At 38.8% G+C, this 25,032-nt stretch overlaps 2 protein-coding genes across 3 annotated transcripts; both read right to left on the reverse strand.

Annotated features, from left to right (window-relative positions):
• Window positions 1–115: 115 nt before the first annotated feature.
• Window positions 116–12,796, reverse strand: LOC131310191 (pre-mRNA-splicing factor ATP-dependent RNA helicase DEAH7). 2 transcript variants are annotated; one of them, XM_058337087.1, is made up of 18 exons: window positions 12,570–12,796; window positions 12,125–12,172; window positions 11,581–11,722; window positions 10,296–10,517; window positions 9,038–9,114; window positions 7,573–7,828; window positions 6,862–7,032; window positions 6,613–6,758; window positions 6,318–6,415; window positions 5,769–5,877; window positions 4,053–4,230; window positions 3,689–3,918; window positions 3,409–3,585; window positions 3,066–3,137; window positions 2,789–2,965; window positions 2,503–2,564; window positions 2,226–2,378; window positions 116–2,100 (listed from the first exon to the last, which is right to left on the reverse strand). In XM_058337087.1, the coding sequence occupies exons 2-18, from the start codon at window positions 12,128–12,130 to the stop codon at window positions 501–503; spliced, it is 3,876 nt and encodes a 1,291-aa protein (XP_058193070.1). In that variant the 5' UTR covers window positions 12,131–12,172; window positions 12,570–12,796; the 3' UTR covers window positions 116–500. The 2 variants fall into 2 exon arrangements, with proteins under 2 accessions (XP_058193070.1, XP_058193067.1); XM_058337084.1 differs by having other exon boundaries at window positions 6,610–6,758.
• Window positions 12,797–16,858: 4,062 nt separating this feature from the next.
• LOC131311056 (receptor protein kinase-like protein ZAR1) lies at window positions 16,859–21,420 on the reverse strand. Its single transcript, XM_058338373.1, has 3 exons — window positions 20,897–21,420; window positions 19,156–20,298; window positions 16,859–17,789 (listed from the first exon to the last, which is right to left on the reverse strand). The coding sequence occupies exons 1-3, from the start codon at window positions 21,279–21,281 to the stop codon at window positions 17,149–17,151; spliced, it is 2,169 nt and encodes a 722-aa protein (XP_058194356.1). The 5' UTR covers window positions 21,282–21,420; the 3' UTR covers window positions 16,859–17,148.
• Between the last annotated feature and the right edge of the window lie 3,612 nt (window positions 21,421–25,032).

The following is a 25,032-nucleotide window of genomic DNA, read 5'->3' on the forward strand; positions in this document are numbered from 1 at the left end:
ATTTTGGATCCAGGCAATTTTCATTAAGTAATTCCATTTTGTATCTCAGGGCGTCCGGTCTGACTTACACGTATCCCCACAATATGACTGTTAAGTTTAAGTAAATTTCAACAAGTAAAGCTAAATTATGCCGTCAATTTAAACGGAAAATTTGAACACTATGAGAAGCCAAACTCAGAAATACACAAAAGGAGTTTCAAGAAACCAGCCTTGTTTGAGCCAAGCTCCAGAAACTTAAGACTGTCAAATAAGAATGTCAAGTGGTAAAAAAAATAAATGCCCGAATATCAATGTACAACACTATCCTCATTCTTTAACCCGTTCACTGTACACTCTTGTTTGATGAGGTTTCCATTTTCTGTCTTTTTCTTTTTTCTTTTTTTTTTTGTTTTTTTTGTTTTACGGAATGATGAAGTACCCTTGGGAAGTGAAAGAAATCAGCAGAAAGATTTCCCCACTGAAAGAAATAGCCCAGCTATACGATACAACACTTGTTACCTTCACAAACCAAGCCTCTTAGGTCTCAGGTAAGTGGAAGAACCTTTCTTCATCCCCGGCATCGACACTTGTTGCTGTTGCTTGGCTCTCTTCTCTCTGTCCCTCTCCTTGCTCTCCCTCTCCGCCTCCGCCTGGACCTTCCTCAAACTCTCCATCTCCTCCTCCATGGCTGTTTTCTCTTCCTTTTGCTTCTTCTTGTGCTCCAACATTGACGTATCTGAATCCTTCACCGAGAAAAACATGGGCCCCAGCTCCGCCAACCACTGGGGTTCCACAGCGGTCGCGCACTGCATGTATTCCTTAGCTGTCAATATCAACTCGTGATAAACCACGTAGTCCGGAGAGTAACCCAATCCGTAAAGAGCGCTGCTTGGGTGCAAGTGACACGGCATCCCGTTCCTACAATTGACATACTCCCCAACCCCCTTAAGCCTCGCGGAATTGTGAAAATACGCAGAACAGATGGCTTTTCTCACAATGTCCCAATCAGGATCGCATGACGTTAGCGGGATTTTGAGGGTTTTGAGAATATCCAGTAGTTGGGATCTAACCTCTCTAGCCTTACGTAGCCCTTTAACGTGGAGAAAATGGTCATTACACCAATCTCCCCTGTAGTCATTGGCTTTCCATTGCTGGTAAACATTAAGCAGCGTCAAATGGTCAGATTCAGGCACAAAGAATTTCTCTCTCGCCGCATCACTCTCCTCCGCCCTATCTTTAGGCCTGAAAAACACTGATGGCACGGAAAGCATAGAAACAATTGTCAAAACCTCGTTCAGGCATGCTAGCTGTTCTCCCATCAAAAGCATCTTAGCGAGTGGTGGATCCAACGGGAACTCAACCATTTTCCAACCGAGATCAGTTAGGTTTCCAACATTGTTAAGGGCACCCAAAACCCACAACTGGTACATCGAATTTAGGATGTTATCCTGTGGAGGTGGGTCCATGAAATCAAAATCCAACAAATTTTCGATTTTAAGAGACTTGAGCAACAGAACCACATTCCCAAGATTAGTCCTCTGGATTTCAGGCACCGGACTGGGCAGCATTTCATCTTGGTACGCGCTTTCTGTATAAAGACGATAACATGTGCCGGGCCCCGTTCTACCTGCCCTTCCGGCCCGCTGGTCAGCAGCAGCACGACTAACTGGAAACACTTGTAGAGCATCCATACCCATCCGAGGGTTGTACACCTTCATTTTACCATAGCCAGTATCGATCACGTAGTAGATTCCATCGACAGTCAAAGACGTCTCGGCGATATTGGTAGCGACGATGCATTTACGGGCCCCTTCTTCAGCTTTCTGGAATATTTTTGCTTGCAAGTCGGCTGGCAGCTGGGAATATATAGGGAGAATCAAGAGTTTAGGAACGGATTTCTTTGTGGTTGACACGAGGTTTTCCATGCGCTCTGAGAGTGCATAACATGTTGCCTCAATCTCATCTTGACCGGTCATGAATATAAGTATGTCGCCCGCTGGACTGGTGATATGGATAGTCATGGCCTGCTTCACCGCTGCTTCAACATAGTCTTCACACGGAGTTTTACTGTACAAAGTATTTACTGGGAATGTTCTTCCAGGGATGTGGAAAATTGGTACACTGTCATGAAAATCAAAATAATTCATTTAATCTTTATGAAAACTAAAACAATCAGAAATCATTTATGTTTAGTTAAAAATACTTCTGTTTATGTCAACAGCTTTTTTTAACCAAATAGTTTATACCTTCCGAAAAAATGTGAGAATTTCTGTGCATTTAGAGTTGCAGATGTCACAATAAGCTTGAAATCACGACGCCGAGCAACCACTTTCTTGAGAATCCCGAAAAGGACATCTGTGTTGAGTGATCTTTCATGTGCTTCATCCATTACAATGACACTGCATAATTACAAGCCTGGTTGTGAATATCATGTTCAATTACCAACAGAACTCGACGATCAAAGCTGATGATATATGTATACTTGAAGTTCCAATAAAAAGAAGTAAGCGATAAAGTTCATACCGGTACTTGTCAAGATCAGCATCTTTTAGTGTCTCACGGAGAAGTACACCATCAGTCATGTACTGAAACAAGGGAAATGCAAAGAGTTAGCCTTAAATAATCCCATTCAATGCAACTTAATCCTCCAGAACTCCAAACCAAGATGAAGCATCCACAACAAGAAAAACTAACTGTGTACAATGTGTTCTCACTTTGGAAAATTATCATAGGAGATTGTGATAGTAATTTCAATCTGTGATTCACTTGCAAATATCTGGCATCATATTCTGAGAAAAAAATAAGTTACCTTGATTACAGTTTTCGGTCCAGTCACATCCTCAAAGCGAATGGCATACCCAACTCGATCACCCAATTCAGTTTCCATCTCTTCGCTCACCCTTTTGGCAACACTCATGGCTGCTACACGCCTTGGTTGGGTGCACCCAACGATACCATTAGTTGTATAGCCATCTTCATGGAGATACTGACAAAAATTTCAAAATATTAAACTCGAAATGACAAATACTTGCAGCTTTGATTCAAACTTACAATAACCATTGTGTGGTCTTTAGTTCACTACTAACCTGGGTCAGTTGAGTTGTCTTCCCAGAGCCAGTTTCTCCGACGACCACGATCACCTGATTTTCACGAATAACCTACTCATGGGAAATTGAAGCCGAGTTAGAATAACACAGCAAAGACGCAACAGAAGGAAACCAAAAAATCTATACACATCCTACCATCACTATTTAGATGCATCTTAAGTATTAACAGGAAAATGACTACAAGAAGCACTCAGATGTGAGATGTCTAGAGGCTCCAGATTACAGAAGAGCAAACATATTGCGACGCTAAGAAAAGTATGACAAATGCCGATAAAGAAAAAGAAAAGACAAGCAACTGCGTACAAAAGGGCAAATAACAAACCTGCAGTAACTCGTCCCGTACAGAAAATATGGGGAGATACTGTCGTTGCTGAGCTAGCGTTTTTGACATTGCAAACTCACTCACCGCTTCCCCTTTCTTCAAGTGTGTTGCAAACTTGGCATCTTCCTTGAAATCAACTTCGCCTTCTTCACCTACTTCCGCTGTATCTGCATCAATCTATATTGAGAACCAACAATAAGCTTCAGTCCATGTGCTTAACATTCCAGGATTTGAGTTCCACTTATTTCTCAACAGTAAACTCAGAATCTTTAAAACATACCTGCTCTGCAGTCTTCTCAACACCAAGGATATCACCAAGTTTTGAGCCAGCAAGCTCCCAAAAACGCTGACGAGATTTATTGCTGCTTTGTTTCTCACGAATTTCCCGCACCAGAACAGATCCTTTCCGGGATATAATAGCCATATCCGACGTCGGGTCTTTTAGTGGCATTATTGGCTCTGCTTGCTTTGTGAAAACAACCCTTCCATCTAGGAAAGGGGGTTTTGTATCTGCACAAGAAGATAGGGGAAAAACATCAGATGGGGTACAAACTACAAAGAAAATGGCATAATCCGAGCAAAGAATCGATGGCAAAGGATTTCGGTCCATTAAATGGAAAGGAAGGATATCTAACTCCTCATACCGTGAACAAGGAGAATAACCTTCCGTTCTTCTTCATCATCAAATTCTGTCTGGACCTCAGTGCCTCTAACTGCTCCTGATCTCAGCAGTTGCCTGTCCTCCCATTGAGCATTATCAGCAGTGAGCTGTGATAACTTTTTGCTCTGGGCCAGTGTCATCTTTGTTCCATCCTTTCGAACCTAAATTTCACAAATTGCAATTAGTTAACAGGTAAAACATGCATAATGGCAGCAGCATATTTTTCACCAACCATGTCCGAGTCGCGTGATATTAGTTGCAAACATTAAGATACAGTCATATGATTAATGAACTTTAAGGACAAAGAGATATACAAATTTGCGAAATCTGTCCGTTCTCACTACAGGAGCTACTTTGCACGCCAATAAACGTTCCCACAAGTGATCCCAGTGTGAGGCTTGCCTTAGTTCCACCTCAGGACTCAATAACATAAATGAAGTGCGTAACATAATAACTTATGCCAACATGATAAATGGTCTACAGCATAGTTCGAAGTTTTTCGGGAACTTAGATAGTTTTGAGTATTTTCTAAGAGGTGCTTCTAATTGAACTAAAAGGAGAGTAGAACTTTAGGCACTTCAGGAGGTACTTTTCTAAGAGGCATCTTACTAAAATTCACGACGTGAATATAGTCAAATCGGCCAACATATCTTCCAATAAATCAAATTTCACCATCCATAGAGGGAGGACTGCCTTGTTGTGACAAGCATGAAGATTTTTTATTTAGAAGTGTGAAGCGAAGTCCCACATCGCCTAGTTACCAAAGTAATATTAAGTATATAAGCGTGAGGGCACCTCACTTCAATAGCTAACTTTTGGGGTTGAGTTCTACCCAAGACCGTGTAACATGGTATCAGAGATGGATAGGGTGCGCATGAGGGAGAGTGTGAAGCGAAGTCTCACATCGCTTGGTTACCAAAATAATATGAAGTATATAAGCGTGAGGGCACCCTCACTTCAATAGCTAGCTTTTGGGGTTGAGTTCAACCAAGATCATGTAACAAGAAGTATCCCAATTTACTTAGTGTTGGCCATTATTCACTGCTTATATTCAGGTTCTTAAAATCATATATGTATTGTAATTATTGTTCAATTTTTAAGGGGTGGTAATTATTCTATGTTTGTTCCCTTCATATGGAATCCAAATTTTGGGGTTCTCGCTCCTGTTAAGAATAAGAATCAGTTGATTCTTTTGGTCAATCAACTAGTCACAGAGGTAATCCAGTTTAGAAGATATTATAATTTTCTAAAGATCTCCAATTCAACATAAAGCTATGTGGATTTAGTAGACCCAGCGAGTACAGGTTATTGGTGTTCAGTTGCTTGTTTAAAATAAACCTAAATAATATATGGCCATCATTTGAGCTTCAACCGCCTAGAAGGTGAAAAAAATTGCCAAAATATCAACAAACAATGTGCACAAAAGCAGCGGCCTAATTTTCAGTGCGACTATAACTAATGCCCCATTGTCATCCCTCCAGGGGAATTCATGGAAATTCAAGGCCATTAGCATGGGTCAGGCAACTTATTGTTTGACAAAAGATTACAAAGCCAGTCTAAAAATACGATTGCAAACACAACAGGTTTATGAGTCCATCTGCCCAAATAACAATACTGATGCAGGTATGGTACTATTAATGTATCGCCTAATTGCAACGATTCACCAAATTGACAACATGGAAAGCCATTTCACACATACCAGCTTTTTTGCCAACTCTGCCTCCTTCTTTTTGAAAGAAGCATCATCGCCAAGGAAAAACGATGAGCTATCCGCATCAAATACTGTATTGCCTTCTTCTCTATCATACCTAGAGAGTAATAGTTAAAGGGTGAGTATGAAAGGACAAAAGCAGCTACATAAACTACCATGTAGAGTCCCCTGAAATCAGTTTTAAAAAGTGGTACAAAGGCACCAAAATAGTAATGCCTCAGAAAAGGATAAATTAAAGATGGCTGACATATTAAAGACAGCTAGAGTCAAGGTCCGAAAGTTAGGTCCGGTCATAAAAAATAATGCAGAGCCCAAAGACTATTAATGCATCTTCTAAATAAGAAATGAGTTTTGCAACACTTGAATTGTTGAAGCACATTATTTTATCATCGTTGGACTATTGAGGTATTGAACACTTTTTGAGCACAATTGAGGCAAACAAGTGTCGTTATAAGATTATGTTGTCTAGCACTCTCAAGCATTTCTAGCCAGTCAACGATGACTACATGCAGTAACAGGAATAAAACTCCAGATTACCAAGCCCGGTCAGAATTGTATTCCATCTCCAAATGCATGCTCTCAGTGATCTCTGTGTTGTTATCCTTAGGGAAAGAGCTCTTAACCACTTCTCCATCCTGGATATAACAAAAACCATACAAAAATACCATAAGATTACTTACAGCAGTCCCTAGCTGATGTTTAAGAATAAATAGCTCAGGTTATAAACAAAAGTGGTACCGACAGTCATTATCAACTTTCGCGATGGAAATGTTTTACACATTGGCTTTTGGGGATAGAAAATATAATTCGGACAAAGTAATGCACTCACCACCTCAGATTGATGTGAATTTTCTCTGGAGACACTTAGTTGGTGGGACCTTCCACCATATCGAGAACTAGCAGATCTAACAGAAGAACCAGAAGCCCGTATTGGAACCGGAGATGGTGATATAGCATCCCAAGGAGAAGACGAATGGCCTGTCCACCATTGCAATGTTTGAAATTAATCCATGAATCAGCATAAGCAAACAAACAATGACCAGCTTCCTTACGGAAAAATGTAGTTTTGCTAGTGACATACCAGATTGTGGTGTATTGCCCCCCGACCATGGGGAAACCAACCGTGCATCAGGAGAGGCCCCTAGTAACATTGGGGATGGTGAAGGCTGATGGTGCCTGCGGGTATTAGAATGACTTTCCCGGCGTGGAGTATCTTCCCATTCCCACCTTCCATCATCCCAGTCAGATCTCCCTGCACAACTTATACATATCAGTATAATTAGAATGCTCGTAAAATTATCTTCAAATTGTACTTCCAACAAAAAATTAACTGAATTAACAAAAGGGGTTAGAAAGCGGAGAGATCTGAAAAATGTCCAGCAGAGCCCAATGATAATGATAGAAACGACCACATAATCACATCGCACACTAGTTGCCACATAATAAAAAGGTTCCATGATTGAAGCTTTCAACAAAAAGAAGAAAGCACAAAGGCAGAAATAGAAGAATTACTGTTCTTCCTAAAGAGGGAATGAATACTCAAATAAACTGATACATATTCTCAAGTAACCTTAAACAAAACATGAGCTAAAAAATGCTTCAACAGAGATCAGTTTACAAATCAAGTAATTTATTAACTTGCTCTCCACATCATCATTTCTTCCTTCTTTTGAATCTGCCCTTCTCAGGCAGGTGTTGTCTGATGAACATTTTCACTATGGTAACATCTTTATGAGAAATCAATAGTAAATGCAAAGTCAAAAGCAACCTAAATGAAGAAACCAAAACGTACCTGGTGTCCTCCTTGCACCTTCATATCGGCTTCGTTTTTTTCCATAATCCTCATTGTGGTCTCTTTCCTGTCGACTGCGTGATACGCCTCCCTGATTTCGCTCTTCACTATCAGTGCCATGTCTCCACCTCGTCCCCCTGGTTTCACTTTTTGAATCATCCCTGAAATAGCTTCTGCCTCCATCACGGTCACCAGTGTCAAAACTTGGGCTCCTAGATCGAGCATTTCGGGAGCTTCCTGGAGATGCAGCTACTATCTGAATTATAAGGTCAAAGTTAGGACTTCGGAACAATTATTGACAATTCACAAATGGCAATGGTTGTCCTCATAACTACAATTAGCACTACCAAATACCACATGCGCTCAAACAATAAAACCAATATAAAACATTTGAGTAGCATCAGCACAACGAAAGAACAAAAGAAAACAACCAGGTTAACAAAGGCCATTCTCATTCCTGTTCCTCAATAAATTGGGGGAGCCAAGTAGATGACACCAAGCAACCGGGATAACAATTGGACAAACTCTATAATCCATAGCTCTCTAATCTTAGTAATAAATTGTAAAAAACATAATAAACGATGCCCAGAGAGCTGCTTAAGCAGACACTGATAATAAACTAATAAAGAAACCATCAGACGGTTGTCACCATAGAAAGAGACACACATATTACTCCATGAACCTTCCAAAATCTCAGTAAAGTAATGAAGTTCAACCAACATGGTGAATAACAATAGATGAATGAGGTAAGAGTGCTGAAATAATTTTTCATTTCATAAGTATGTTGAGATAAACGAGAAATTAAGACAAAATATGTACGATAATAATCCAAGATGGTTTGGCCAATGCCAATGTGACCAAACTAATGCACCACCAGTATGAAGGGATCAACATATCAAAGTTGGAGATAGAAACGGAAGAGGGATATAGGATGAGGCTGAGCACGTGCCAAAAAGACAACTTGCACCAAGATTGATGCGGATACACGTAGATGACACCAAGCAACCGGAATAACAATTGGACAAACTCTATAATCCCTAGCTCTCCTATCTTAGTAGTGAACTTTAATTTTGCAATCTCATATGGCAAACAGAGAAAGCATGCTAATGTATTTTAAAGAGCCACTGGATAACACTTCTTCTATCAAGTGGCAAGCAACCAGAAGGGAAAAAAAAATTTAAAAATGAGATTTAGAATGGACTCATAAGCTCCCAAAATTAAGATTTTGAAAGTAAATTCTTGTGCACCTCACACGTCATAGACACAACAGCAGGGATGTGTGGGTCACACATCACCATGGAACCACAATGCATTAGCTAGCAAAGCGACATGTACTGTCTACATGTTTGGCACTACACTTTATTGAATCAAACCAACAATTATCTGCCAAAGTTAGTTTAGGCAAAAAAATCTATTAGAAAAGAAGACCATGTGGACTTTTGGGTAAGGGAACAAAAGAACTGACCTCAGAACGGATATTTTCTTTCGAGTTATGCCTCCTTGGTGTGTCACTGACTTGTCTTTCTTCAGTGACAGTACTACCTGCAATGTTGAGACAACAGAATTTTCAGTGATAAACATTTCATGCCCTTCACAAGAATAGAAATTGAAGATGTGAAGACACGATTAAACAATCAAATAGTCAGAATATTACTTCGTGTTGGTTACTAGTTTGGATTATTGGGACCACAAGTCCTGCATGAATACAGTTGCGAATTCCATTGAAAGCATTTATGCCTTTCGACCTTTTATTACTGTGTTCAAGTCTTTTTAAAGTGATCAGTACAATTAAATGCCAATTGACACCTCATACTATAACAAATCAAAAACTTATGTAAAGGATTACTCAAATAGCCAACAAACCACTTTTTAACTTCTACTCAATTTATTTTTTCACAATAATAGTGATGATAAAATATAATTAGTTGTCCTTACTTCTCCCCTTTTTCCCTTTTTTGCAATACAATTATCTATTTGCTTAATATGTAACCTTCTACCATTGTAATTTGGCTGCTTGATTAGTTACCTAGTAACTTGACCGGATAAGTACCCAGGCCAGTTCTAATACCTAAAGTTCAAAACTTGTTTACATATGTGCTAATTGAGATTTTTTTCTACCTCATAAAACTTGTAAAAAAACCGAGAAGACAAAAGGAAAAGAGAAAAAAGAAAAAGGTGGGAAAAGGAAAAGCAGCTTTTGCATCAAAAGACACCATCTTCCTCCCAAGAAATATCTCCTCAGGCTCGAAGCAATGTTATCATTCCCAAAAATTGTACATATAGAAATTACCAAGTTCATAAACTCTATAGGGACATCCAACCTAATCATATTCTGGATCACCATGTGTCATTACAGGGGTTCATATAAACACTTGTGAGTCATGTAGAGATAAAAGCAAGTTAGAAGAAAGAGACAGAAATACAGAATAGCACAAGCATATGAAAGGTAATAGCACCTAACGAAGTACATTGTAGAAGTTGGCTTCACATAACTAAATGAGAGCGCATGGGGAAAAAGAATACAGGCTTCAGGTGATCAATTGTACAGAAAAACAAAATCACAGTGCATGAGTGCGTGAATTACCAATCAAAACAGAATAAAAATGAAAAAAGAAACAGGCAGATCATAATAAATTACATTGTAACAAAAAACATTAACAAGGTAATTCATGTTTAGACAGTAGAAGCAAGTCAGATATCACAATTCAAAACAAATGAGGTACCTGAATGAGAGGGCCCACCTGCATAGGTTTCACGATACTTCCTGCCAGTATAGTTACGCGCACTGTTCTGTATGTCACTTCCAACTTCATCTATCCCAGAGGCAGCAGAGTTCTCCTCTTCGTCCATAGAGGACACAACTGAAGTAACTCTTTCCCTTGGGACCTTGAAAGCACCATCTGGTTTAGGTCCATCACGTTTCACATTTGCAAGAACATCTAGCCCTGTTTTAAAACGCAACATTGATCTTTAGGCCATATAATTGGCAAACACTTCTCTAACTTATCAAAAAAGATATAAAAAAATGGCACCACTTCTCTCTCTCACACATGCAGGAGCTATAAGCAAACAACAAGGCATGTAACTAAAAATCTATAGCATAGACATGTTACATGTATGAGATTCTGTAGAAATTAGAAGTCAGAATTGGGCTAGCAGCTAGAATAAAGTCCTCAAAAAATCATAAGTCGACATAACCAACATAGGGATTGGGGGATAACATAATTTCGAGCTATACTTCCCAGGGCGCTACTAACCACTAAGTACTCTGGACTCTACTACAGATGCTTATGGCGCAGCGCAGCGCAGCGCGGGTGAGTATATAGGAGAGAACTTCACTCATTGCCAATGCGAAATGAAACTGCTCACAAGGAAACCCAATCTTTTGAGGATGGTTTCTTATATTAAACTACGTGCTCTGCTTCAGAAAATTTGATTAACGAAGTTGGAAATTTGGAATATATTCTACACAGAGGTCATTAAGGTGGATAAACTAGTACATGTCTTCGAACTAGGCTTACTAAGCAAACAATCCTGACATCATTTCACTTGGAGATTCAGTGTTGGTTCTACTCAGCTAAACCTATGGGGGGAAGTTTGGCTGGATAATTGAAATATCAAAGGATGCAGCTTAGTTCTCACATGGATTCAGCCTTTCAGGAATTCAGGCCCCGCGAACTTTCTTTCTTCAAATTTAGACTCAAGTAGAGTTGATAAGTACAAATCTAGTACTTGGCATGACTAAACCACTATTATTGCCTAGTTCATTTTGGTGCATGACTAATGGGTTGAATCTGGGTAAATTCCGTACAAAATACTACTCAGTTATATCATGCACGATGCAACACGAAACCCACCCAAATCAAGAAATCCAGAATTTGAATAACCAAGGGCAGCTGAAAGCATATATTGAAACTCAATAGAGTCAAAAGATATGTATTACATATGATGGAAAACACAAACATATGATCTCTAAGGATAGAGATGATGTATTCATGTAAATCATACCTAGAAGAGATTTCCTTTCGGGAGGTCTGAAAACTAGTCTATCTTTCCCAGGTACAAATAATCCCCCACTACTAGTCTTCTCAGGTTCCAACACTGAAGTCGTCATGTCCAGGTCAATGGGTACACGATCGCCCCCTCGGTTCTGAACTTGACATGAAAAGCTTATCATAAATTTTTGCCATGGAACATGACTTTGTAAACCATATACTCCTTTGTCCCATTATGTTTGCTTCTTGCGGGAGACCATGTTATTTAGACCTCAAAAAAACTACTTCTCGAAATAATATTTTGTATTTCTTGGCACCGTTCAAAGGATCTAAATGAGAACTTTTGAACAGTGCAGAAAAAGTTCGAAAAAGTATTCTCGAAAGAACCGTTTTGGGAGGTCAAAATGAGACGGTTTTCTGTACAAAGCAAATAAATTGGGACAGAGGGAAGTATGGCATAAATCACGAATAGCAAATATAAATCCAAATTACAGCAGAAAACTTGTTGACAGTTGAACTGAATTCTACATTCGTGTGCATTAAAAACTGGCACTGACCTCCATGTTGATTCAATTTACAGCACGAACAAGTCGCGTTAGCCAAACCTGCATTTACCCAGGTGATGATCAATTAAACTCTAACTTTTGAATGCTTGTACACGGCGTATATGATGGTTAAAACTTGCATGCTTAACACTCTATCCCATTGTGCGTCCATAGTGCATCTTGTAATCAAATTTAAACTGATAATTTCAAATTCCAATTACGGCTGGAAACGAAACCCTAGTCAGGGCCGGCACCGGGTCTAAGTCAAGAAAGCAACTGCTTCAGCCAAAGAAAGGTGTATTACTGCATATGGGTCAAATTGATTCACTGTGTCGACTAGGACATGCCAGTACCGTTTCAAGGAGTGATTATTTACTAGGCCCCAAACTTTATCATGTTTAAGCATAAAAAACAGCAAACAGAGATAAAGACGAGAGAGAGAGAGAGAGAAGGGTACCTGCTCGATCTTGGGCTAGTTCTGATTACGGAGAAAACCCTAGAAATCGATTTCACCTGGATTTCATGAGAGAGACGGATTGAAGAGGATGAATATCCCCATTTCTCTCTCTCTCTCTCTCTCTCTAGGCGCTTGAGAGGTATGAAGATGTAGGTGGATTGTCGAAAGCTGCTGGCTGCTGGGTTTTCTTCAAAAAGGTTTTGGTGTGATCTGATTAACGGTTTGGAACCACGGTCAAGTTAATGCCGGCTGCGTGTCCTTTTGTTGTCAGCCTGCGTTCTTGTAAATTTAGGTAGTGTTCCAACTAACATTCTTTTTTAAAATGTATTTTTTTTTAATTTTTAAATTTAAATTTAAATATAATAAAAATAAATAATAAATTTTTGATTTTTAATTTTTTTTGCACCGTATAAAAGATCTCAATGAAATCTATCAAACAAGATATATATTGATAGGAAAATTATTTACGTAAATATATGATTTTTGAGCTTGAAATTACATTCTTTTTTCAAAAACCTTCTTTTTTGAAAGTTGGAACACCCCCTTAGATAAGTCTGAAACATATTTTCAGTATTTTTTATTTTTTATTTTTTTTTATTTTTTCATCATAATTTTTGGAATTAGTCGTTTAAAGTATAAAAAAATGGAAAATTTTAAAATAAGTCTAATGGACTGACAATAGTACGTGTATGAATGTGTATTAAATGATATAAAAAATAGTACACAAAAATACGTATTTTTCTTCTATTCTAGTGTGCTTAGGCCATCCATAGTGGTATAACCAAAAGACAATTGTTGTTAAAGTTAACAATATTTGTGCAAAAAATGACTCACAATGGTATAATCAAACTTAGCAACATTCTTAGAAATAATCAAATTTTTGGATTTGGATAACCAAAACTAGCAACCTTTTTCAATAATCAAAATTTGTGAATCCCACACTACATAAGTTAACTAATTCCAAAATTTATATACACATGTATTTCAACTACTATTTTATTCTTCTCTTCTTCACTTGCTTTATATCTTATTCACTTCAACCACAAACTGTTTCTCTTTCTTTTCCTTCAAAAGTGAAGCTCATATTTCTCGATCATCTATAATTTAACTCATCGTTGCTGGATTAAGGTATTTTACTCTTCTTTTACGTTTCTATTTTAGGCTGCATTCTTATGAATTTAACTTAAACTTAACTTAAATCTGAAAATTATCTTTATTTAAATTTTTTTCGCATTTTTTAGTTTTGCGCCAAACTTTTATAGGTTATTGATTCGTCTCAACGAGAGGAATCGGGAAAAATATTTTTTTTTTAACTTTTACCCAAGTATTTTGATAAATAATCACTTTTTAGCAAAAAAAATTGATTTTTTCGACTAAAAAGTGGTTATTCATTTTTTTGTTCCTCCCCCCATGGTTGAGTAAACAAAAAACTTTGCAAAAAAAAAAAGAAAAAAAGAGGAAGAACCTTACATTCTTTTCCAAATTTAAGAACACATCTGATTTTTTTATTTTTTTTGAAAAATTAAGAGAGTAGTAGATTTGTGATATAGGCTATAGGAAAAGAAAGAAAAAAAAATCGGTGTTGTTTTGATAGATAACACTAGGAAGAACACCATATATTCGATATATTTTTGCCAAAAAAAAAACGTAATGGAGGGAAGTGAATGGTGGGAAACAAAAGGGGAGAGAGAGATTGTGTGAAATTGTAGTGGACCCCTTATTTTGGTTATGAACTAGAAGTGACCATGGTGAACCTCAACATTGTTAAGCTTTGCCATCTCTTAAGTGAATAATCAAAAGCTGATGTGTCAACTTTTGGTTATCCATTTTTGATTATACCGCTGTGGATGGCCTTATCGTCAGCCACTGGGCTGACAATAGCGAAACTGTAAAAAAATTGATCGATGTTTAAAAAATCAAATAAGACTCATTTTAGACAAATAAGACAGCAGTTTGATACCTTTTTTCTTTAGAAAATTACCTCTAGAAATAGTGCGCATTTAATTCTCATTAAGGTTAACTCAATTTTTTATTTTTAACTACCTTCAAGTACAACCTCATGATAAAATTACCTTTTTACCTTTAAAATACTATAAAAATTCACTGGAAGTGCTTAAATTCTAGGGTACCCTATCCACCGTAGCCTCTAGGGTTTAGGCATTTTCATTAAGATTTTAGGATGCACTTTCCCATTCAGCAGTGCTAATGACACATATTTTTCACGCACAAATTTTGCACAAATTGTGATGTGGGGCCCACTACGGGTCACACACAAACGATCTGAGCCGTTCATTAAATTTAAAACATGTTTTCAAAGGGCATCGCGAGAAATCAGCTCAATCATCTATCTAGAAGTATTCGATCCAATTATCTAACTTTTCATTCAGGTTTTAAAAAACTAAATGAAAAATTAGATGATTGGATCGGGCAATTATAGGTAGTGGATTGAGCTAATTTCTCGAGGGAGCCTTTGAAAACATGTTTTAAATTTGATGAACGGTTTGAATCGTTTGTGTGGGACCTGTAGTGGGTCCCACATCACAATCTGTACAAAATTTGTGCGTGAAAAATCTGTGTGGACAGACTTATTGTTCCTATTATAGAGTTTTAGTGGTTTAGGAACTTCTATAGAGTTTAAGATTTTAAACACTTTCATAGGGTACCCTATGGTTTAGATTTAGGCACTTTCATAAGGTACCATAGAGTTTAGGTTTAGGCAATTTTTATAGGATTTTAGGGTGCATTTTTCTATTATAGAGTTTTAATGGTTTAGACAATTATATAGGAGCAATTTTGAGAAAATATTCTAGAAATCCTTAATGGTGCATTTCCATTTTTTTCTGGAGTGCGTGGGAAGAGGAGGTCCAAAACAGGAGCTACACATAAAGACCCTACTTTTTTCATTTTTAGTGAATTCTTTTTGGCTTTCGGTCATAATTTTTTATTTTAGACTTTTCTCATCGAGACAGATAATTAATCTAAAAAAATTCCTCAAATCTAACAAAAATTCAAAAAAGACAAACGAAACACACAAAACGAAAAATATAATTAAAAGTGTATTCATATCAAGCATTATTCAATAGGAACGAATTAGATTGGGTTATGGTCCGATTCATGGGTTAGGTTGCAAATTGTCACCTGTGTTCACTTCACTTTCCCTTGTATTTTCCTTTCTCACCACAAGTCCTTCCATAATCCACCATCAAAGCACAATCTAGAGGATTTATAACTGTTTTTTTTTTTTTTCATGAAAGTTAATTATTCGAATGATGGTGGTTTTTCAAATTGGAAGATGCTAAAAACAGCTCAATAACTGTCATTAAGGGTAAAAAAAAAAATTGTATTGAGATATACTAAAAGCTTTATAAAAGTGTAGTGCAGTGTATGGGAGTGTTTTTTTTTTTTTTAAGCTAATTGACAGCCCAATGGGCTAAAAAATAAAATAAGCTTCCAATAAAAATCATCTCTTAAATGAAGTCATAGGCCAAGCAAGTCAACTGGGCCTAATCAGGCAGCCTTGAACTATGGCCCAAATCCAAGGGAGAAACCCAGGTTGCCAAACTGCCTCATAAGTCATAACTATTTGAGTTTTTTTTTTTTTGGTCATACGGTATACATCAGCGGAGGTTAACGGAGTGTTAGCTCCCAAGGGTGAATCCAATATAAGCACAGGAGGATCACATGACCCTAATGATATTATCGGTTTTTTTTTTTTTTGTAAATCGAAACAGAAAGTATTATATATTAAATTACGCTAAATAAAGCATGAAGAACGCCTAGATCAAGTGGTGAAGTCCTTCTTTCCCACATGAGAGTGGTCGTGTGTTTGAAACATTAGGAATGCTCTTTGGTTTTCCCTTTTTAACTGATTTGCGTTTGGAGGAGAAGAATTCTCCATGACTTGCTCCTGATAGGAATTGAACCGAGTTGATCCTAAACTTAGGTAGTTGTAGTTCCACAAAGCCAAACCATATCATTTTACCAATTGCTCAAATAAAAATGTAATAAACGACCTAGTGAAAATGTAAAAACACTAGTACGTTCATTTTTTATTCTCCTAATATTTTTTTTAACGCATATTCTCTTTATATTAGATTGTGAATATTTTTATTAAATTTATGCTCGAAAGGTGACCCTTTGTCCGAAATTTTCTGAATCCGCCATTGCCTGCTCTCCGTGGAACTCGAATGCAGGTCACTATTGAAAAGAAAAATAAGACAACCAACTTGACAAGCTTGATTTCCCAAACTATTTGAGATTTCAACACACAAAAGAATTCCAAGGAGAAGGAACCAAAATGACAAGGACACATCTTATTACAAACACATACTAATAACAAAGGAATTGGGTATCATTGTAGAAACATAAATACAAAAGGCAACTAGCTTTCCCTCTACCCCCAACTGAAAAACCAAAAGTTACAACAAAATGCTCTTGAGAATCTCCCAAAAGACATCAAGAAACTCCGTACCTCGCCCGATAGAGATCGAAGCATCGATCCGTGTCTGCTAGTACCGATGCACAAAGTTTCCCATAGCAAAATCAAGAACATCGAGACTCCTCGACAAAACATACAGAGCTACGTCCCGATCCTATCGAGATTTTCGGATACGGTTTTCATCCTAGGCCGAATCTCCGGGTCTCCCTCGGTGCAAGCGAGGGCTATATGGAAAACAGCCAGTACTTCTTTCTTGGCATGCACTTCTTGAAGCAGCAGAGGATCAACCATGTCCGATAACGGATTCTCCTCTTCAAATCCCTTCCTCACCCACCTCACTAGATCCTGAACTTCCGTTGAAGTAGATGTAGTTGGAGAGGACAGCTCCGGGGACTTTCCCGTTAGCAATTCTAGACAGACGACTCCAAACGAGTACACGTCCCATTTTTGAGTCGGCCGGTCTATGAAGGATCGAGCCTCTGGTGCTCGGTAGTTGTTTGCCTTCTCAGGTGGGACTGACTTTATATACGGGAGTGCTCCGCCGATGAAGCCACCGGACGAGGAAGGGTTGTTTCCGGTGATGCTGATGAGCCGGTTGAGGCCGAAATCCGATATGTAGGCTTCGAATTCATTGTCTAGGAGGATGTTGGATGGTTTGATGTCGCCGTGGACGAACTTCCTTGGACTGCATTCGTGGAGGTACGCCAATCCTCGTGCGAGGCCCTTTGCGATCTTCAGTCGGGTTGTCCATGAGAGAGGGGATGATGGCTGGCCAATTCTCCCTGTAACAAATCGTATGCTAAGATGAATCATCTACGAGACAAAGAAAATTCCATAAAAACAAAATTCAGAACTTTTTACGGGTAGATTCAGAAGATTCTTTCGAGATAAATTTCAATCAATGGTGAGCCTATAACAGAGAAGATTGAATGGGCTTAAGCCACTAATAGAGCTACTCAGAGAAACCTCTGATGAATTTCAATGGACCATGGAAAATGCAGCCACTCAAATTTCTTTTCACTGCAAATGCACATCCACAAAAAGAGGTAGTCTGAATATGAAGGGATTTTATGTTCTTATTCTTCGTACTGCGAAAGGAGTAATAGCCAGACCAAGCAACTATAGGCGTCACATACGCAACAACGATTACAGTAAAAGCACGCCATTTCCGCTTTGAAGGAATCTTAACAGATCAAATTTCGAGTAACGGAACTAAAGTTTCAAAACTTAACAGAACTAGAATCACTATCACAGGTCCCACCCCATTAGCAAATCACGACCGAAATTATAGGAGAAGTGCTCGACAGAGGCTCGTAACATGGAGCAACATCACTAAGTAACGGCCTGGTTACGGTCTCAATTCTCAAGTGCGGAATCCCCGACATAATTCTTCCTCAATCACCCTATCTCAATGCTTTTTGTTCTGGTAGTGTTAGGCCCAGGTTTGGTGCCAACCAAAGAGTGGGTCCATAGCCGTGGTACAATCATTCCCAGATACCTACTTGACGACACAGATGCCACCAAGAATTTAGTCTTCTAGTAGGTGATCCAGGACATCTGATCATCAGGTGTTTCATAGTGAATCCTATAATTTTGATTAGTGAATAGTGTACTTAAATTCAACAACCTGTCATTTGAATAGGAGTTGGACTCTCGTTCACGTGCTATCAACTCCTGTGTTGGTTAAGTTCAACGGGTTTTGTCCCTACTTTAGTTGAGCACCTTCTCAAGAAGGGTGGAATTGGTCCCGGATTGATCGACCCATTGAACCGAAGATATCTTGAATTACACTTGACTAAAGCTAGACACTCAAGGGCTTGTTCGTTTTGGATTTTGGATTTTGAGAAAGAAAAGCCAAAGTCCCAAAACTCAAAACGAACGAAGACCTTAAAAGTGGATTTCTTTTGATGAACTCTTCTGCTCCTGGAACAAGAAAGTCATCAGCTTCTCAGTGATTTCATAAGTTGACAGTAATATTTAACAACCTATTTCCTCCTCTAACCTCCATATTGATATTTAAACGCCATGTAACAACAAATTTATCTGACTTCTCTGTTTCCGAAGGATTCAGGAAAAGGATGAAAACCAAACACAAACTAGAATTATGGCATTTCCAAAAGACACACACCGAGAAGTAGGGAAATTTACCGCGGAGAGCGGAAGACAAGTTGCCATTAGAGATGAAATCACTAATGAGAAGCTTCTCATCAGGAGCCCAGTAATAAGCCCTCAGCCTGACAATATTGGGATGCTTAACCCTCGTGATCGCCTGAATCTCCGCCACAAACTCCTTGTACCTCTGCTCGCCGCCTTCTCCCAACCTCCTCACCGCCACCGGCACCCCATTCCCAAGCACAACTTTATACACGATGCCCAACCCGCTCTTTCCCAACACATACGCCGATGCCCTCAAAAGCTCGTCAAGCTCGAAATTAAACCCTTTGTCGATAGCCACAAGATCACCCTCTCCGCCACCGGTACCAGCACCACTGGCACCGCCACCACTACCGTTACCGCCTTTTTCAGAGTCGAGTTCCGAGTCATGGCTTGGAAATCCGCTCATACAAGGACAAACACAGAACTTGGTTTTCTCATTGCCACCCAATTTCCCTCTCCCAGCACAGCTACAACTGTTTGAATCTTTCTTCTTCCAATACAAATAAATAACTATCAAACCAATAAATGAAACCCCAACAGCGTCAGCCACCGAGATCAGTATTATCAACCCCGGCTTCAGCCCTTTCCGCTGGCCATTACTGTCAGACTCCGGCGAGGGATTCTGAATCCCTGGAACCGTCTCCGTACTGTTTTTCTGGCATTTTTTCGTCAACGGAAACCCACAGAGCGACGGGTTGTTCAAAAAGGCCGTCGGGCCCTGATTCGAGAACGATCCAGTCTGAGGAATCTCGCCACTGAAATTGTTGTTTCGCAGATCGAAACTAACTGTCATTGGCAGATCCCCTAAAGATTCCGGAATGATGCCGGAGAAATGGTTGAATGACAGATTGAGAGTTCCAGAGAGAGATTTCAACTCCCCGATGTCCTCCGGTATCGGGCCTGTGAAGCCGTTCGAGGATAAATCAAGCTGGACCAAGTTTGGAATCGCCGGCCAAATCCCCACCGGAATCTCGCCGGATAACTTGTTGTCAGCGAGGATTAAGCGCTGCAATTGGGCGCAGTTGCGGAGGAAATTGGGGAGTGGGCCGGAAATGGAGTTGTTGGAGAGATCTAAATTTTGAAGACGAGTGGGGTTGCATAGAGAAGGTGGGATAGGACCAGAGAGGTTGTTTCCTGTTTTTCAAAACAAGAAGATTCGGTCAAAAACAGTCACAGTAATATCACGCTCAATTCTCACTGAGTCGGCTCAATTATGATCTCAATCAGTAGTATCACAAAGCATTACACTGCTATTTTTTAACGACTACGCAGGACTGAATTCCAATGGATCGTGGTAGCAACAAATATGTCCGAATATAACTCACCGGACTAAATTCTAGTGAGTCCGCTCAATTATGATATGAATCAACAATATCACTAAGCAATACACTTGCTCAGAGGGACGCAAGACTGAATCTCGGTTGTTCGTGGTAGCAGTGCTACGAACATAATTCAGAAAGCACGTTAGTTCCACAATGCACGGGGAATCTACTGGCATCGGATGACTGTAAACACGACCATTATAAAAACATCGGTCAGAAAGAAGTCGTTCGATGCAAGTGAATTCCACGATGCACTTGGAATCTACAGACATCGAACGACTTTAAACACGACAATGGCCAAAGCATCTGCGTTCGGATTTCTGTGTCTAAAGTATTTTAAAAAATGAACTCTCTGTTTTTTTTTTTTTGGGTAAATTACAAGTAAGCACAAATTTGATCATGCACATTACCGTAGAGGAAGAGACTGTGGAGAGCGGAAGCGTTGAAGAGCTGATCGGGAATGGAGCCGTACAAGTTGTTACCATGTAGATTAAGCCTTCGGAGGTAAACTAGGGTGCCGAGCTCCGACGGGATGTATCCCCGGAGATTCCTGCCGGAGACGGCGACCCCGACGACGCGGGAGGCGCCGGAGATGTTGGCGCAGGCGATCCCGGTCCACCGGCACGGGGTGTCGTCCTCCTCGTTCCAGTCGGAGAAGGCCGAGGCGCCGTAGGAGTCGACGGCGGATTTCAGAGAGAGGAGGGAGAGGCCGTCGGAGGAGAGAGAAAATGTACAATTCAGGTTCGTTACAAATATTAGAAACAGAAAAAACAGTATACTGGGTGTTGTTGGCATTTCGATGGTCGTATAGTGTGGTGTGTTAATTTCAGAGACGGCGGTGGAGCATGGCGGCGTGGCGGTGGAGGTGGCGGAGGAGTTGGCTGTGGGGGGTTTTATGATGGTAGTTGTAGGAGTGATGGGGGGGAGTTGGGGGTATTTATGAGAAAGGGACTTGGAAGAGAGAGAGAGAGAGAGAGAGAGAGAGAGAGAATGAATGGGTATTTGATTGGAGGGGACCCACCTCGCGCCAAAAAGAGAGATTTTTCCAACTGAAAGGGAGTAGAAGAAAAGCAATTGCTTTCTGTGTCTGTAATTTGGGATGATCTCTTTGATCAATTAGGGCATAGTTTCGCTAAGTTAAAAGGACTTCTTTTCTTTTTTTTGAGTTTGTCTTTATTAAATAAAAAATTACGTTTGTTAGTTTTGTGTTAAATTTTTATAAATTATTAATTCATTTCGACAAGAGATATCAAAAAAATAAAAAAATTATTTTTACCTAAATATTCTAGGAAATTGAGATTACACTTTTCAGCTTAAAAAGTCAAAAAAGTCAAATTTTTTGACTTAAAATTGGATATTTTTAAAAATATTTGGGTATTTTTTTTATTTTCTGGTTTATCTCGTTTAGACGAATTAATAATTTATAAAAATTTAGAACAAAACTAACAAATTCACAAAAAAATTGAATAAGCACCACTTAGATATAGGCTATAGGGCGGCACGAATCGAGTTGCTTAGCTTGATTCGATTTTGATTTGGAATCTTAGGTTCTTTATTTAATGACACGAGCTCGACACTCGAAAAATTCGACACAGTCCGCAAAAAGCTCAACTCATTTGAAATATAGGCTTAGCTCGTTTAAAAAAGTCTTGTTAAATAAATTAGTCAAGCTCGGCCCCTTACGGGCTCGACATTTGTACAAACAAGTTTTTTATAAATGAGCCGAGCTCAAATACTACAGAACTCTGGTGGGCTCGTCTCCTTTGTAACCCACGTATATTCATCAAAAGAAAATCGTCTCCTTTATTGTCTTATATTTTTATGCATGGGTCGTCTCCTAATAGCTATTTCACCCAGTAAAGTAACAAAAAAACAAAAAGAAATGAACTTTACATTATGAAACCAAAGGAGCATAACTTTTGTATTGCTCATCTTTGATCTTTGTATGCATGCTATATAGTAGTACTAATTAAGCATTCTGTCTAGTTAAAGCAAGAAATCTTTGGGTTTCAGAAGGGTACGTATTCCGTAGATGATTCAGATCATCCAAACGTATTTTGTATGGTTCGAATTATATAAAAAGAAAAGGAGGAAAGAGAGCGGTGGAATGAGGGTGGAGATAGAAAAAAATAAATCTAAAACGTTGATTAATCACTGCTTGGATGATTTGGATCACCGAGATGATTTGGATCACCGACGGATCCCGTCACGTGGTACCCGCTCGACACTCAAATCTCAGTCACATCACATGAAAAGGTGAATGAACATATGCGTGATGAGATGGTCGATGATGTCACACATTTACACTTTACTCTTCTTTTTATCCAATGTTGCATGTTTTCCTTTTGTTTTTTTATTTAATTTGGAACTCGGAAATTGTCCAAGGGGCTACACAAAAGGAAGACAAAAAAGGAAAACTGGTACCCATGACGAGGGGCAAAGGCTATGATGCTCCCAAGTGGTATGGGAGCATCATACTCCCAATGAATTATATGCAATACTTACTATTCACTAAGGCAACACTTACCATTGTATAAGGCAGAACTTACCTGTGTGGTAAGTTCTGCCTTATACAATGGTAAGTGTTGCCTTAGTGAATGGTAAGTATTGCCTGTTCTGTGGTAAGTAATCCTCCGTTTTTTAGGTCAAAACCGCCTCATTTTTAACAAAACCACCCTATTCTTAGTTTTTGGTTTTGATCTAAGGGCTGTGATTTATTTATTTTCAATCCAAGGGCTGTAATTTATTGGGAGTATGATGCTCCCATACCACTTGGGAGCATCACAGAAGTTTTGATGACGAGGAGATGATGCCACGGTGAGATTATGTTGTTATTAGCAAGATTTTGAATACCGTACAATACCAATTTATTAATTTTTATACATGCTAGCATCAGTGGCATTTCGGGTACCGGTTTAGACTTTTAGGTCCCGTTTCAGAAGTCTTCTTAAAAAATAAGTACTTATTTTGGAACTTATCAAAGAAAAATAAGAAAGGTCATTCCACAAAACTCAAATAAAAAGTTTATTTCATATTTTCAAACTCAAAAATAATGTAAATGAAAAAAAAAATTCAATTTTTTTTTGCACCGTATTAAAGATCTCAATGAGATCTATCAAACAAGATTCATATTGATAAGAAAATTATTTGCGTAAGCACATGATTTTTAAGCTTGAAATTGCCTTCTTAAAAAATAAGGAGTTGTGCTATGAGTAATGAGCGTCGAGGAGGGAAATCGTACCGACGGCCGCGCCGGGTCGTCTCCAGCCACCGGACGGCTGATCCAAGCCGTCCAAAAATTCTAAAAAAAAAACCCGAGGGGGCCTTCTCGGGATTTAACGGCATCCGAGGTGCGTAAAGTGCTTGATCCGAGCACCCCTTTCTCGTGTGAAATCATATACACGAAAAAGGGGTGCTCGGATCAAACATCCTACACACCTCGGATGCCGTTGATTCCCGCTTTAGCCCCCTCAGTTTTTTTTATTTATAATTTTTGGACGGCTCGGATCGGCCGTCTGGTGGCCGGAGACGGCCCGACGCGGCCGTCGGTACGATTTTCCTCCCCGGCGCCCATTGGTACTTATATGAATTCTGAAAAAATAAGTACATTCTTCTTATTTTTGTGGAACAAGCCTTATTATTGAACAAAAAATAAGTTCTTATTCACTTTCTGGAACGGGCCCTTAACGTTACAGAAATTATATATTCATGTGTATCCTATTAACATAGAAATATCATGAACTAAATATAGTAATAATTGTGATTAATGAATATCATATATCAAGAGATAACATCATTACATATGTATAGCATGACTGATATTGACCACTACTCACCCGGTTCCAATTGGTACTAGCCGGTACCGCTCAATATTTCAACCAAAACCAAACTGAATGGTTAAGGTCCCGTTTTTATATGTAATAATATAAAAAAAAACACTATGTACGACCGGTACTGATCGGTATGGAACAAAAAAATTCGCAAAACCTTGGTTGTTAATTAGTTAAAATGGCCAACATTTTATAGTCTCATTTCCATATATAGTCTGTTGAAGTTTCTCTTACCCGCTGAATCAAACACTTGGTGGGTATTTATATCCGAGAGCTGCTATTCCCCCCTCCCCTGACACACACACCCCCCGGCCCCACATCCCTTTTTCCGGAATTACCCCCGCCTCTCTCTCTCTCTCTTCCTTTTCTTTCTTTCTTTACCGTTTCTTTCTTTCTTTTTTTCCTTTACTTTACAGTTTGATTTTTTTTTTCATTTTATTTCATTTTCTTTCTTTTTAGTTTGAATTTTTTTTCTTTAATAATAGGTTCAAGTCTAATTTTAAGCTTTGTAAAGTAATTAAGAAAAAAAAGTGTTTCAATTGATCATATTTATATGACTGTTTTATTTTTCTTTTTTTGTCCTTTATAGATTAAAAAATATAATTACAAAAATAAGTGTTTCAATTTTCAATCCGTTTGAACCAGTACAAAGATGTTATTTTTCTGATCATTTCATCTTAAATGGTCGTAATAAATTTTTGGTTCCAAGGCCTTTC

The sequence above is a fragment of the Rhododendron vialii genome, chromosome 12a (genome assembly GCF_030253575.1).
Source record: "Rhododendron vialii isolate Sample 1 chromosome 12a, ASM3025357v1".
In the NCBI taxonomy this organism is placed as follows: Eukaryota; Viridiplantae; Streptophyta; class Magnoliopsida; order Ericales; family Ericaceae; genus Rhododendron; species Rhododendron vialii.

Excerpts from the sequence above, each read along its gene's own strand:
- LOC131310191 (XM_058337084.1), bottom strand. Across the intron at positions 7,829-9,037 it reads AAGAAAATATCCGTTCTGAG|ATAGTAGCTGCATCTCCAGG; the intron begins GTCAGTTCTTTT and ends CTTATAATTCAG. Across the intron at positions 3,586-3,688 it reads TTGAGAAGACTGCAGAGCAG|ATTGATGCAGATACAGCGGA; the intron begins GTATGTTTTAAA and ends TTCTCAATATAG.
- LOC131311056 (XM_058338373.1), bottom strand. The coding sequence starts at position 21,281 with ATGCCAACAACACCCAGTATACTGTTTTTTCTGTTTCTAATATTTGTA. Across the intron at positions 20,299-20,896 it reads CCACAGTCTCTTCCTCTACG|GAAACAACCTCTCTGGTCCT; the intron begins GTAATGTGCATG and ends TTTGAAAAACAG. Across the intron at positions 17,790-19,155 it reads CTTGTCTTCCGCTCTCCGCG|GGAGAATTGGCCAGCCATCA; the intron begins GTAAATTTCCCT and ends GATTTGTTACAG.